The following is a 14,076-nucleotide window of genomic DNA, read 5'->3' on the forward strand; positions in this document are numbered from 1 at the left end:
TATTGAAGTTGGTCAGAGTCTGTGTGGTGAGGTTCTGGCAGAGTGTGATGATTTTTGCCCTTTTTTCCTCTGAGTGCTGATTCTTTCCTTACTGGTCCAAGAGGGGTGCTTTCCCTGAAATATAAGCATTTCATACTTGCACTGGAATCAGTTGGCTGCAAACTTGAGCAAAAGAATGCTGGTCAGTCGAGATTTTTTTTTCTCCAGAGTAGGCCTTAGTTACAGCCTCTCCCAACTCACTGGCTCGACTCATCTCCCTATGAAATAGCAGCTGCACCTACTGATTAACTCACTAGTACTCTAGCATAAGACTAGCAGTAGGTTTAGTGCTCTGGCATGCCTTTCTATGACTCTTGCTGGAGACATTTTCTGCGTCACTCTGGGTTTCATTCACATGCTATGTTGTGCTGCTGTGTATCGCCACAAAAAGGGCCTTACTACCTATAGTATGAGAGCCGACTGCAAGCCGAGAGTACTCCAGAGTCAGTACCAGGTACATGGGTCAGCCACCACACTTCTGCTGCTAAGACAGCTCTCGGCTTGTTGTCCTTTTGGGACCTGCATGTGGGACTTCCATTGACGGATGGGGAGTGCTGATTTGGTCCTATTCAGTGGATAAGGAGCAGAGTCTGCCGAATAGCGTCTGCTGCGTTCTCTGGCTAGCCTTGTGCCAGCCCCACAGTTAGTTTTTAAAGCCTCTACTATATTCCTCCACTGCACAGCATGCAAGTATCACTATATGTAAATCTGAATGAAACGCAGCATCCTGGAGGGCTGTAGGCATGCATCTCCAGCATCATGTCTCTGATGTAGGTGAATGCACATTATTTATCACTGTAATGTAATGGTAGTCACTTAATGTTCAGGGAAATAATTAGCTATGCGAAGCCAATCGCCAGCCCTTGAATATTAACCAGTAGTCTGTACTTGAAGTGGAATTGTGTAGAGATGAGTAAAACGTAAACTTGTTTTCTAAGTGTAACCATAATGCCAGATGTCCACCATGCAATATCATTTCTGTTATTTGAGTGTCTTCCCCAAAGTGTAAAGTTGTCTCAATGTGTTACGAGACCTGTCTAGTTCTGTGTTAAATTTGGTATTAAAACCTCTGTCCCATATTATTTGGTTGAGCAAAGCTCCCTATGTTTTGAAGTTATGTCATCATGGACATCAAGCCCTTCTAGTTTGAGTCCATATATGTTCATGAGATTAAACAGAGCACAGCGTACTGTGCTCTGCATCAGCTCACATCAGCCTTCCATGTCAGCGCACAATAATATTACCCAAAGTCCAAATTGCAGTGTATCATTGTAGCTACCCTCCTCGAGCGGGAACTGTTTGAGAAGCTGCTTTGGGACCCCTATTTAGCTTCAAATTCCTGTTGAGTGGATGGGCAAATTCTGTCATCTGTGGCATTTTTTTTGTAATTCAATGCCTCCCTACGTAGCCTACGTGCTCTGTACTTAGCTTTTCTAGAGTTGTTTAGCCCTTGACTTTCTAACTCATCAAACTGAGGGAAGCTCCATCTGTAACCTTGGCCTGCTCCCCCATTCAGGCATGTGTTCTGTGCTCTTTCAACTGGTTTGTACTCATAACCCAGGCACATTGAGCTTTGGTGTCTTCCTTGAACCTTCATGTGTGTTAAGTCCTCGCTTTCTGAAGGGGTAGTTGCATTTGAGTTTTTTTTTTTTTGCCTTTTGAGGGCTGTAGAATAGATGCTTCTTTCCCTACAGTGTATTTTCTTAGCCTCATCAGATAGCATAGTGTAAGGAATGTTGATCATTGCTTGATTGGTGGGAATGCTTTTCTGGTTTCCTGTACTGCTGTTGTAAAATCTGGATAAGGGATAAATTGGCTCCTCTTATTCTAGCTCCCCTAACTCACTAGTCAAACAATGAATTACACTATGATCTCTGTAATTCAGAGTTATAACAATTATTGGGCTAAGGGGCTCTTGGCAGCCATTGTTGTGTGCTCTTTCCGCAATGATGAGAGGCAAAACTGTCCCTTCTGAGTAGTTTCAGCAGCATTTCTTCCACAAAAGCTTTTGGTTTACCTGTGATTTCCAAAGATTACTCTGTCTTGATCTTGCCTTCCAGGCCTTATTTTTTTCATTGTGAATAATTTAGCATTTTCTCCATACTTAGCAGCTTTCAGTTCGAGTTGTAATACTCCAAGTCTGACATTTTGTGTTCACCTTCGTCCATTCATGATGCTTGAATATCTAATTCTACATTCATTTGGTCGAGGGAGAATGTAAGCATGCCTTTTTTATAGTCTGTCTTTTTCAGGCTTGGTTTTATGTAGAGCAGCAGTGAGCATATTTTGCCCTTGGCCCAGGGTGGGACCCCACTGAATATTCACCCTCCTGGTCTCCTCCCACATAATCTGCTGTCTAGATTAGCCAGTTGGCATCAGCAAGGCAGACTCCTGGAGACAGTCCTGCATCCACTGTAAGCATTACTGCCTATGTGTACTCACCTGAAAACCAATGTTGCTGTGGGTTAAGTGGTGCTGAAGAAAGTATTCACATGAAGCTGCAACTTTACACATCTTCCGGGTATTCAGTTCTTTGTATTCTACCCAAAATTGCATGTTAACATATTAAAGAGCCAATGCTGAGTTTCAATAAGTTAAGTACAGTTCGTTCTGAGGAACCTCACTAACAGGCATGTAAGTTATTTTCTTCCTCCACTCATAGGGCACACAGTCTGTTTATGTGTCCCAATCACAACTCATCGGTTGTTTCTCCTTTTCGAGACAGCTTCTCATGTCTGTATAATATCCGGATGCCCATTGCTTCTTCATTCCCCCACTAATCATCCTGCAAGCAGGACACAACGTAGTCTTATAAACCCCAACCCTGCCACAAAGATTGACGCTGTGGGCTGGCTTCAGAAGGACCATTCCTTCAAAAGTAAAGATAAAGCTGAAATAGTGGTATATCTTCCAGCCATTACTGCATACAGAAAAATGTAATTCAGAAACCTTTTTCATAATTTTTGTAATGAAAGAATAACTTCGATGAGGAAATGGGCCATTAGTTGTGTGGCCTGCACAAGTAATGGGTTCACATTCGCCCTCCACAGGAAACCAAACACTCTTATTATAGCACTTGGCTCTCTCTCAAGGTAGCAGAGCATTCCAGCCTGCTCATGGAAGTGGCATGGGCTTGTAAATGCTGTTCACTGACACGCAATAATAATACTCAGTTAATAATTCCTTTAGAAAAGTAAAAGTTCATCTGTTGCGCACACCTCTCAATAAAATGCAGTAATTTACAAATATACATAATGCTGGTGCAAATAGCTTTTACAGCATCACATTTTGACCTCTAAAGGGTCATGATCGCAAAATTCCCCTTCATGTACAGTACAGCACATCACCATATATGAAGGTGTCAGATTGCATTATGCCAATATTGTCCCATTTTAAGGTTAGAAACGCATGTTATAGTATTACTTCATTCCATCACTGATTTCAGTAACCATAATCCCGCTGAATTTATTACGAGTAGCTGAGCATTGCAATCATTCATGTGCCCACATTATCAGTAATACAACATGACATTGTTGCGTTATCATTAATAAAACATAACATTCCCTTCTGCGTCTGTTATGAGTAATCAAGCTTTTCAATAAGGTGGTCACAGCATTATTAATAAAACCTTGCATCCTCTTAGGCTAATGAGTTGCGATCAGCGTTAACAACCCTTTAAGTTATGCATTGTTGACGTCTTTAAATAAAGCTATGCTTAGACTCATAGTGCATAACTGTTTGAAAGAAAGCAGTGCCAAACTTTCATGAAGAACACATTCCAGTAAAGCATTTCCAATCATTAGGACAACCACCTTTAAATGAAACATTTTCCAACATGTACCATGTGTTTGTCTCTATTTTAATCATCATTAGGCCACAACCTGTAGCCATAAACTCAGCTGTTAGAGAGTGCTGCATTGCACTCCCAACTGTAGAGTCCGAACTCCAGCCTGGAAAGTGCTTGAAAAAGCAAGAAAGATCTTGGGTAGATTATTCTTTCCCAGACCCTCCAAATGTAGGGTCAAGAGTTCTGCAAATTTCCTGTGGGGGCTGCGGCTGCTCTCCTGTAACACCTGCACAGTCTCTTGTACTAGCTGGTGGTGCCTCTGCCATCCCAGGGCCACCAGTTTAGTCAAATTTTGGGTTTAATATAAGCCCTGCAGGGCATTATTTGACGCTCCCTCCCAGGAGATCCAGCACCTCCAATGAGCAGCTCAATGCTGTTGTTTTTGCGGCACCATAAGGTGTCCTTTTTGATTCCTCCCCCCCCTTTCTTTTTGGGGTTCCTGATCCCACTGGATCACCCTCGTTCCCACCCCAAATGCCTCCTTCGCTGGGGTTAGCCCACTGAGCCCTCCCGTAGATGCTCGCCATCTCCGCTTCTGTGGGAGCCGGCAGAAATCTTTTTTCTCTGCCCACTTCTACAGGTGGGGTGCTGGTGATGCTGGTGGCCGGTTGCTTCCCTCCCCCTCTTAACCCACCTTCCCCAGACAAGGGCACAGGCAGCAGGACTTGCCCACCAGTGATGGGGGAGTGCAATGGCACTCCCCTGTCCTATTCTTCATCGTTGAGGCATGGAGTTTGAGGACCCCGGTCCCGCTTCTAATACTCTGGGTGTGACAGGGCTCCCTTCAGTCCTCCTCGTGCTGGGGGACAGGAGTTTGGGTCCTAGGCACCCCCTAAATGAAAATCCAGTCCAGGATTTGGGATACCTGGGTCTTTGGGATACCTGGGTCTTTGGAGCTCTAAGGAAGGAGCTCCATGCACACACCCTCCCAGGACTAAATAAAGTGAATCTCCCATGCCGCGACACCCAGTGCCTGGCATACCCTGGGGGCATTTCTAATGCAGCAGCAGAGCTCCACGTGCTCTGGGATCGCTCTTGGGGAGGAAAGGCTCAAAGGTCAAATCCTTTGTCCCCTTGTATCTTCGGCCCTGTTGGGCTGTTTTGCATGAGTTTCTCCTTATTTTGGAGCACTTTCCTGAGGGCTCCTTTCCTCTGAAGTTGACAAACATTGTGGTAAGCTGGTTCCACTGGTTCCTTGCACCAATCTTTGCTTTTTCACCTCTGGAGCTTCTCTCTTCCTTGGTGCACAAGTCCAGTCTTACTCCCAAATGGTCCTTCGGGGGACTAAGGGGACTAGCTTCCCTTGCCCTGGGGGAGAGTTTAATGGTTCTGGGGGACACCTGTATTCAGTTCTTAGTCCAAATGGGTATTCAGGAGTTCCTTGTTCCAGTTATCCATGGTGTCGCTTCCAGTCTAGCAGAAAAATACAACCAAGCGCGCTCTCCCCCTTGTGCAAGACCTTTTAAGTGGGAGCGGAAGGTTCTAGAAACGAGGCATCCCTGACCCATTCTGGGGTGCTACATCCAACTCTCTGTCCCGTCCCAACCCTCCTGTGCAGTATGCTGGGGCAGATCAAAATATCACCTGGAGTCACTAGTCACATTTCCTCATGGGGCCTTGGATCCTCCCCTCACTAAAATCCCTGCCACGGCCTTTCCCACCATAAGTTCCCTCCCCTTTGTTGGCTCCTGAGGTCTGAGCTTCCACCTTTGTTCAGTGGGCATTCCTGATACTGTGTGACAGCTGATTGATTCAGATCCCTTATCCCCACATTTTCCCTCCTCCGGAGTTGAGTGAAACACTGTTATCTTATAGTGATGTCTAGCCGCAGATTCCTTACCTTAGAATTATCGCCAGGTATCTGAGTAGATCTGGAGATTTTTGGTGAGCATTGCCCTGGTAGGTGGCATTCAGCTCTACGTGGTGTCGTCTGTGTTGCCGGCACCAAAAATAACATGCGCAGTGCCTTTATAGGCACTACACCTTAATTTCTGTACCAGTAGGCGCAGATCCAGAGAAAAGATACCCCCTGCCACTTTTTGGCTGACCTGTGTCGATTGGCACACCATGCACCCCAAGGCGTTGAAGCAGAGATTCCTCAAGCTCCTTGCCATTCGACATGTGACGCCACAGTGATCTCGATCGCGGTCTAGAGGAAGGTCCCAGAATTGGTCACAGAGCAGTTTCAAGTGCTCGTCGTCTCAGTCAAAGTTGTCTGGGCAATTCAAACAAGCATATCTCATCTGACGAGAAGAGGGGGACATTGCCATTTCAGACCTAGCTCCATGGTTGATCCTGTGCCCTTTCCATCTCCCCTCCTCCATGAGTCTCCAAGAACCGGAGCGATTCCTTCCCAACTCCAGGAATTTTATGAGGCCATGTACCTCAAACTTGTCCCCGCTGGAGTGCCTTTGGGCCTCACGGGCTCTAGGGTGGGGCCCACCTGGTCTTCTGCCTTTGGATCCATGGATGGTTCTGGACTATCACCGGTCGAGCCACGTTGACCTTTCCTGGCATCGGCTCCACTGCCAACGTACCCATGTTCATCCACAACTCCAACTCAGTCAGATGTGTCGTGTGACACCATTTATGGTGCAAACTTGGGGCAGACCACCCATATGGGGGCCTGGTCCCTAGTCTTTTTGGCGAGGACTTGGGATGACTGACTGGGCTGGGCCACTGGACCCTGATGAATACAAGCCCCTAGATATCACCGAAGACACATGGTGTGAGGATTTGGAGAATGCCAGTGGACTGGACACCTTTCCAGATACTGTTGTGGTGTCTCCTCCTTCTGTGGCTACAGTGAAGGGAACTTCATTTGCTATTGTGGTGAGGAGAGCGGTTGAGGTCCTAGACCTCATGCTATCCTCCATGGCTGTCAAGATGAATATCTTGACTGGAGGTGCTTCAGCGGGACGTCACCCCACCCGAACCACTGCTCCCATTTAATGGCGCCCTCACGGATGTCCTGCTTGAGGCCTGGTCCACGGCCTGTACAGGGGCTCCTATGAATAGGACAACTACCCACCAACCAGCCCTGGGGGACCCCAATATTCTAACCCAGCACCCCACCCTGGAGAGTTTGGTGTTCCCAGCCTCCATTTCCAGAGTAAATCCTGCCTCTCTAGGCTAAAGGGATGTGAAACTGCACTCTGAGGCAGTCTTCCCCATAGGTGTGTAATGGAGTGCCATTACAGACAAAACCGTTAACCCCACTGACATACCTTATGAGTGTACAGCAACATTTAGGCCTACCCCAGGTCAATATCTAGTCCAGCAGAGTCCCCTCTAGGCCAGGCTACCAGTATGCATTTACGGGGCTGCGCATGACAGGAGTCTTACATGTGCAGCCTTCACAAATGAGAACACTTGTTCACATGTAACCAGACAAATGCGGACACTGGTGGTAAACATGCGCGTTGCTTTTACTGTGTGTTTAAAGTGGGTGAGTCACCAGTTTGGAGGGTCAAACGTAGTAAATAGGTGAAAAAACAGGCGGATTAGATAGACAGAATCCATTGCCTCACACCTTACTATCAGAAAGTATTCTCCATTGAACTTAAATGTAGTACTCTCAAAGGCGATAGGACTCCAATTCAGCCCTGTTCACTAAGCTGCTTTACATCCTCGTACTTTGGAAGGCTGCTTATCTTGTAGCTGTATCTTACAGTCCCAAAACATTTGATATTCAAGCCTTAATACCCCATTACGATAAACTGTGTTCCTTAGTACAAGTTCCATAAGGTTTTCTTCTTAGGGTATTTTTTTGACTTGCATAATAATTAGTCCATTTCCTTGACAGTCTTTTTTCTGAGCCCGTCCTTTTCATCATAAAGGCCCCTTTATACAATGGACGTCAGGAGAGTGTTACAATTTTACCTAGACAATATACAAGATCTAGGGACAACCTAGCAATTACTTGTCAGTAATGGGCCTGTTAGTACTGGTTTAACCTGGTTAAAATGATCATTTTCCTGATGATTAGTCTCTCATATTATTCTTTGTTACGAGAAAGCTAATACAACTTTAACTTGTAAAATGAAATCTTACTCTTCTGTTGGTAAAGTAACAACTGTTCCTATTAACTAATCATCCTGCTGCAGAGCAGCTACCTTGAGTTCTGGCCACACAATTTTGGACCCCTTATGAACCTCTGTACTCATTTGCTCTCTCTATTTCTTTCCACTTAAGTTGTAAGGGCTAACTTGTCTACAGTATTTATTGCTAATTAATTTCAGCGAAGGTTTTATGAAAGCGAATGAAAAGATACTTACCTGTAATCCCAATTCTTCTTCAAAGTAATCTTGATGTACGATAGAAGCAACCCGACCTCCTTCCTGGTGGAAATAATGTGGAAATCATTGCTTACTTGTTGTTCCCTAAGCCTCTTTAAACTAAATCAGCTGACCTGACTGCCACTGATGGGACATGATGAGGCGCTCAAAGCTTTTGTTTCATTAAAGGTGGGGTTTAAGATTGATTTTTCTTAAGAGGAGTATTCATTTTACTTATTTAAAACAAATTAGTGGTTTGGACATGCATGTCTGTGGCACTATTTAGAGTTCATGGCTTCAGTGGATAGAGCTAGGGTTACCAGTAAGTAAATTCAGTGATAGCATTCTCCATGAGGCAGTGATTCATGATCAAGATACTTATCATGATCTTCAAAGCCATCTTCAGTTCAGAACACTCTTCAGCTCCATTAAAAGCACCCATTTGAAAAGTGGCCCAACTACTATGTTTCTGATGCAAGATTCTGAGCACATTCATGTTAAAAAATTGGCATATGTAAAGTTAGTATGTTTACCATAAAACCCTCTGCTGTGACCTCAACAGCTAACCACAGATGTTTGCTGGTGCTCACATTCAAAAAGTCACTGCCTATCTTTCCAGGTCTGAATACCCACTGTGCCATGCATAGGTCTCCTCCATGCGTACCGATTTCTTAAACTAATTAAATACTCAATGTTCACCTTGCAAGTAATATGACTTCATCTGTAAATTATTTACATCTTGATTTTAGTGGGCAAGGTTTTTCATTTTGTATGATTTTTTTGTTTTTCAGTGGAAAAAGGTGTTTGCCCTTGTTTAAAGGTTTATAGTGCATGAATACAAAACACAACCTAGTAGATGCAGTGAACTTTACTCAGGTTTCAGCGTTGTACTGCACAATATATTCTTTACCAATTTAATTTAATTTCTGTATTTTTTTGCAGATTGAAGGCCAAGGACATGGAGCAGTTTTTGACTGTAAATGCTCCCCCGATGGTCAGCACTTTGCATGTACAGACTCACATGGTCATCTTCTTATATTTGGATTTGGTTCCAGTAGCAAGTATGATAAGGTAATGTAAGGGGAAAGATGTATATTCTTTTTTATTTACACCTGCAGCCTTTTGTGGATGTTGGTCAGGGTCCTACTTTAGATACAATGATTCGACACCTATGTGTCAGTCACTTTTCTTTTTGTAGCATTAATCAGTGTAATAAGTAAGAATCCCAAATCTTCTCCATCCTGGTTCGGAATGCATCAAATCTGCTTATTTCCTTGTGAGAGCACTGGTTGAGTGATCTGGGACAGTTCATAGTCAGTCAATTTTATCTTACGGTTATTTAAAACCTTAACAAACAAGCAAAGCAATTATGATTATACAGCATACAGAATGTGACTCACAATATGTAGGTTCCATAATTAGAAAATTGTAAAAAGGGATGGAGAGAACATATCAGGGCTATCGAAATCTGTGACAAACAATATCCAGTAGTGTCTCATATAACAGAGAAACATCCTTCCATTAAGAATTTCCCCATACAAGTTCTTGGAGTGGAACAGGTGAAACTAGATAGACAAGGTGGTGATTTAGATTCGAAACTTAGATCGAGAGAGACTTTCTGGGTAAATAGATTGCAGACAGTTAAGTATCAACAGTGATAGAGAGTTATACACCATTTTAGAATCTCACTTTAGGTGTACATAAATTCAAAATCAGAATGACAGGGAACTGAAGATTGGAATGTTATCAAACCTCGGTCCTTGATATGTATTATGTGTAAAGTTCCAATATGTTCCAGGGCTGTCTGCCGCCCCCTGTGCTGTTCGCCATTCCCATGGAGGCCCTGCCAGTTCTCCTTCGGCAGTATTATGCGGAGCACTGTCTGGATTTCACGTCCTGGAGACTCATTGTCTCCATGTATGTAGACGATGTTGCGGTCTGTGCTTTAGAACCTGAGCATAACCTAGCCACTGTCCTGCTGTAGTTAAATCAATTTGATGGACTGACTGGAATCACAGTAAATTGGGCCAGATCTGTGGCGTTTTCCATGATCCCTCGCTTTACCTTGGACTTTCTCTCTTGTGTGCATGGACTATACAGTCGGGTACCTGGGCATGTGGAGCAGCTGACACACAACAGAGTTCTAACAAGAAATTAATGGAAGGATAGTCACATGGCTAGAAAATCGGATTCCACACTGCTCCAAGCTGCCTATTTTGGTGGTTGGGAAAGTAGACCTAGCTAAAATGCTGATATTGCCCAAATTCCTTTACCTTTTTGTAACTATCCCAATGCCACTTACGAGAGTTAATTGAATGTGTCAGATTCCTCATAATAAAACTTGTTAGGTGTATCGGGCAATCTAGACTAGCATGGGAGATACTTACATTGCCATTTGGCCAGGTTGATATCTGCTCCCCAGCTCTGTACAACCAATGTACTCAGGCTCAGTTTGCATACTCATGGATCTGTCTGGACCAATGCGCTCCACACACAGCTGGAGAACTAGCTAGCCTTTCCCCTCGAGCACTGTTCTTCATACTCCTGTGAGACCCTCTATTGCATGTCTGGACACTGTGGTCTGCACTGTTGGGGCATGAGATGTACTCTACCATAGAGCCTTCCAGTCACTTCTCTACTTGGCAGAGATGCCTTTGGCTAAAAACCCGGCTATAGTCTTTTCAGTGGAAGGTTGCGCCTGTGAACAGTTGAGCTGCATGCATGTACAGGTGATGGGAGACATCTACCCAGATGGCTCCTTTGTCCAGCTGAAAGATATTCAGGTGCGTGCTACATGCACCCCTAGACTTTTTCCTACATCATAGGCTGCATAGTTACTGTAGACATGCAACACCACACCTTCCTCTTGGCACCCAGGAGTGTTCAGGCTCGGTACCTGCTCATTACTATGCTGTGCTTTCGGGTTGCACTGTTATATCCACTGTTTGAAACTTGCTAGCTGACATTGCCTTCTGCCAGGAATGACTAGAGAACTGTTGGGCTGTTATGCTGGCATCCACTAGACCGAAGGACATATGGTCATCGTTTCCACTGTACATGGTAGCTAGTCCGGAATGCTGAGCTGTGGGGCCAAGCGATGCAATAGCATCGTAGCTGTGAACTCTACTATACTGCATTGTTTCCTGGCTTTGTATTGGGGCCCTTTGTGTAAGACGGTCCCCTATCGCTGGAGTTATGCTGCTTACACCCCAAAGTGCACCTGGACACAATCTCTAAAATGATCATTTCCTTCCTATATTGTAATGTTTATAAGGAATGTAATATATCTGAAAGAGAAATCTAGCTTCAGATTCCTTACCTTAGAATTCCCTGGCATCTGCTTCAGACCCAGGCCAGAGGTCGGCCACCACACGGCCCTCCTCCACAGCGCTCAAGCCCTCCTAGTGTGGTTCTGCAAGACCATGTCCGTCCAGTTGGAGGGAGGAGTCAATTTCATCTCCCTCACTGGCAATCCATCACATCTGACAAATGGGTCTTGCAGATCATGCAGAAGGGCTATTCCCTCCCATTCCTGTCTTTCCCTCCTTCTATCCCTCTGATAAACGAATGGCTGATGGAGGATCATTTGGTTTTGATCCGCGAGAAAGTTACAGCTCTCTTGGCCAAGGGAGCTATAGAAAGGGTCCTGATATCAGAAGCAAGCAGTGGTTGTTATTCCCGCTACTTTCTGATTCCCAAAAAGAACAAGGGCCTTCGCCCTATCCTGGATTTACTGGATGTCAATCTCTTCTTCAAGAAGGAGAAAATCAAGATGCTGACTCTCGCTCAGGTCTTGTCTGCCCTAGACCAAGGAGACGGGATGGTAGTGTTGGACTTGCAGGATGCGTATTTTCACATCCCCATCCTGCCCGCACACAGGCGTTACTTGCAGCTCAAGGTGGGCCACAAGCATGTTCAGTTTAACGGGCTCCCTTTTGGTCTCACTAGTGCCCTTCAGGTGTTCACGAAGGTGATGGCGGTGGTGGCAGCTCATCTGCTCAGGTTAGGGATTTTAGTCTTCTCCTACCTAGACGATTGGCTGTTGAAGGCTCTGACGCCCCAGGCTCTCGTCCCCCACCTCCAGACGACGGCGAACCTCCTGCATTCGCTGGGGTTCACTATAAATGTGAAGAAGTCACACCTGACTCCCTCTCAGAAGCTCACTTTCATCGGAGCTGTTCTGGACACAGTGCAGTATCGGGCCTATCCTCCCGAGCAGCGAGTCTGGGATATTCAGGTTATGATACCGATGTTTCGACCTCTATCCTGGATTTCGGTGAGACCGACTCCGAAGCTGTTGGGACTTGTGGTTTCCTACATCCCATTGGTCAAGCATGCCAGATAGCATATGAGGGCTCTGCAGTGGAATCTGAAGTTCCAATGGGCACAGCATCAGGGAAATCTTACCGACGTGGTTCAGATCTTGGAGGGAACTGCAAAGGATCTGCAGTGGTGGTTAGTGAACTGCGATTGGTTGAAAGGCAGACTCCTCTCCCTTCCCCAACCAGATCTCACAGTAGTGACGGATGCATCACTTCTGGGATGGGGTGGCAATCTGGGAGAGGTGGAGATCAGGGGTCTCTGGTCCCCGGCGGAATCCGGGACCCATATCAACTTGTTAGTGCTTAGGACGAACGGGCTAGCATTAAAAAGCATTTCTTCCTGTTGTGAAAGGGAAAGTAGTGTAGGTGTTCACAGACAACACTACCGCGATGTGGTACAGCAACAAGCAGGGTGGTGTGGGGTCGTGGACCCTTTGTCAAGAGGCTCTAATTCTCTGGACATGGCTGGAACAGCAGGTCATAACCCTAGTGGTACAACACCTGGCAGGTTCTCTGAATGCCAGGGCGGACAAACTCAGCAGATGATGCTTAGTGGCGCAAGGACTCTTTCAGCAATGGGGAGAGCCTTGGTTAGATCTGTTTGCCTCCGTGCATTGTCAGCAGTTTTGCACGTTGGAGTCTCCAAGGGGGCTATCGTTAGGTGATACTTTTAGATGTGAGTGGAGTTCAGGCCTACTGTACGCCTTTCCGCCCATACCATTTCTGCCCAGAGTTCTCAAGAAAATCAAGAACGACCGGGCCCAAGTAATCCTATTGGCTCTGGATTGGGCACAAGATGAGCATCAGTCCTCCACTCAGGTTGCCTCTTAGGGAGGATCTTCTGTTGCAGCAGTAGGGGAAGGTTCTCCACACGAACCTGTCAACTCTGCAGCTTCATGCGTGGAGATTGAGTGGTGACAGTTGATGGTTTATGACCTCCCTCCCGAGGTCTATGATGTCATTCTGGCAGTCAGGCGTCCCTCTACTAAGTCGATTTACACCTGTTGGTGGAAACGTTTTGTGTGATATTGTAGAGTGCGGTCTATTGATCCTCTTTCTTCTTCTCTTTCTAATATCCTTCTGTTCATTCTATCACTCACCCAACAGGGTTCCCCTCAAGGGCTATCTTGCTGCTTTAATCTGCTTTTCTTCGCTTGCCCGATAAACAAAGATGGTTGAAGTCTCCCACTGTACAGAGATTCTTAAAAGGACTGGTACATATGTTTCCACCTATGCCTTTTGTTATGCCCCAGTGAGACCTTAATCTAGTACTCGCTTCTCTAAGGTGTGCTCCTTTTGAGCCTTTACATAACTGTCCTCTCCGGCTGCTCATTATCAAAACAGCCTTCTTAGTGGCAATCACATCTGCCAGGAGAGTGCGTGAGATGCAGGATTTATCATCAAAACCACTGTATCTCATGATATATCCTGATTAAAATAGTCCTCAGAACTCGTGCCTCTTTCCTCCCCAAGGTGTGGGGTCAAAATATCACCCTGCCCACCTTCTTTGCTCCACCGAATCCCTTTGAAGAAGAGGAGCATCTCCATTGGCTGTACCCAAAAAGATAGTTATTGTTCTCTCTTGACCGCA

General features: G+C 45.5%; 1 protein-coding gene across 2 annotated transcripts in view; it reads left to right on the forward strand.

The window, feature by feature from the left end:
* PHIP (pleckstrin homology domain interacting protein) overlaps nt 1-14,076 on the forward strand; it is a 1,338,206-nt gene that overhangs the window by 358,024 nt on the left and 966,106 nt on the right. For both annotated transcript variants that reach the window (XM_069235639.1, XM_069235640.1), the window contains one exon: nt 9,106-9,234. In XM_069235639.1, the coding sequence (XP_069091740.1) occupies nt 9,106-9,234 (129 nt within the window). The remainder of the gene's footprint in view (nt 1-9,105; nt 9,235-14,076) is intronic.

Source organism: Pleurodeles waltl, chromosome 5 (genome assembly GCF_031143425.1).
Source record: "Pleurodeles waltl isolate 20211129_DDA chromosome 5, aPleWal1.hap1.20221129, whole genome shotgun sequence".
Classification (NCBI taxonomy): Eukaryota; Metazoa; Chordata; class Amphibia; order Caudata; family Salamandridae; genus Pleurodeles; species Pleurodeles waltl.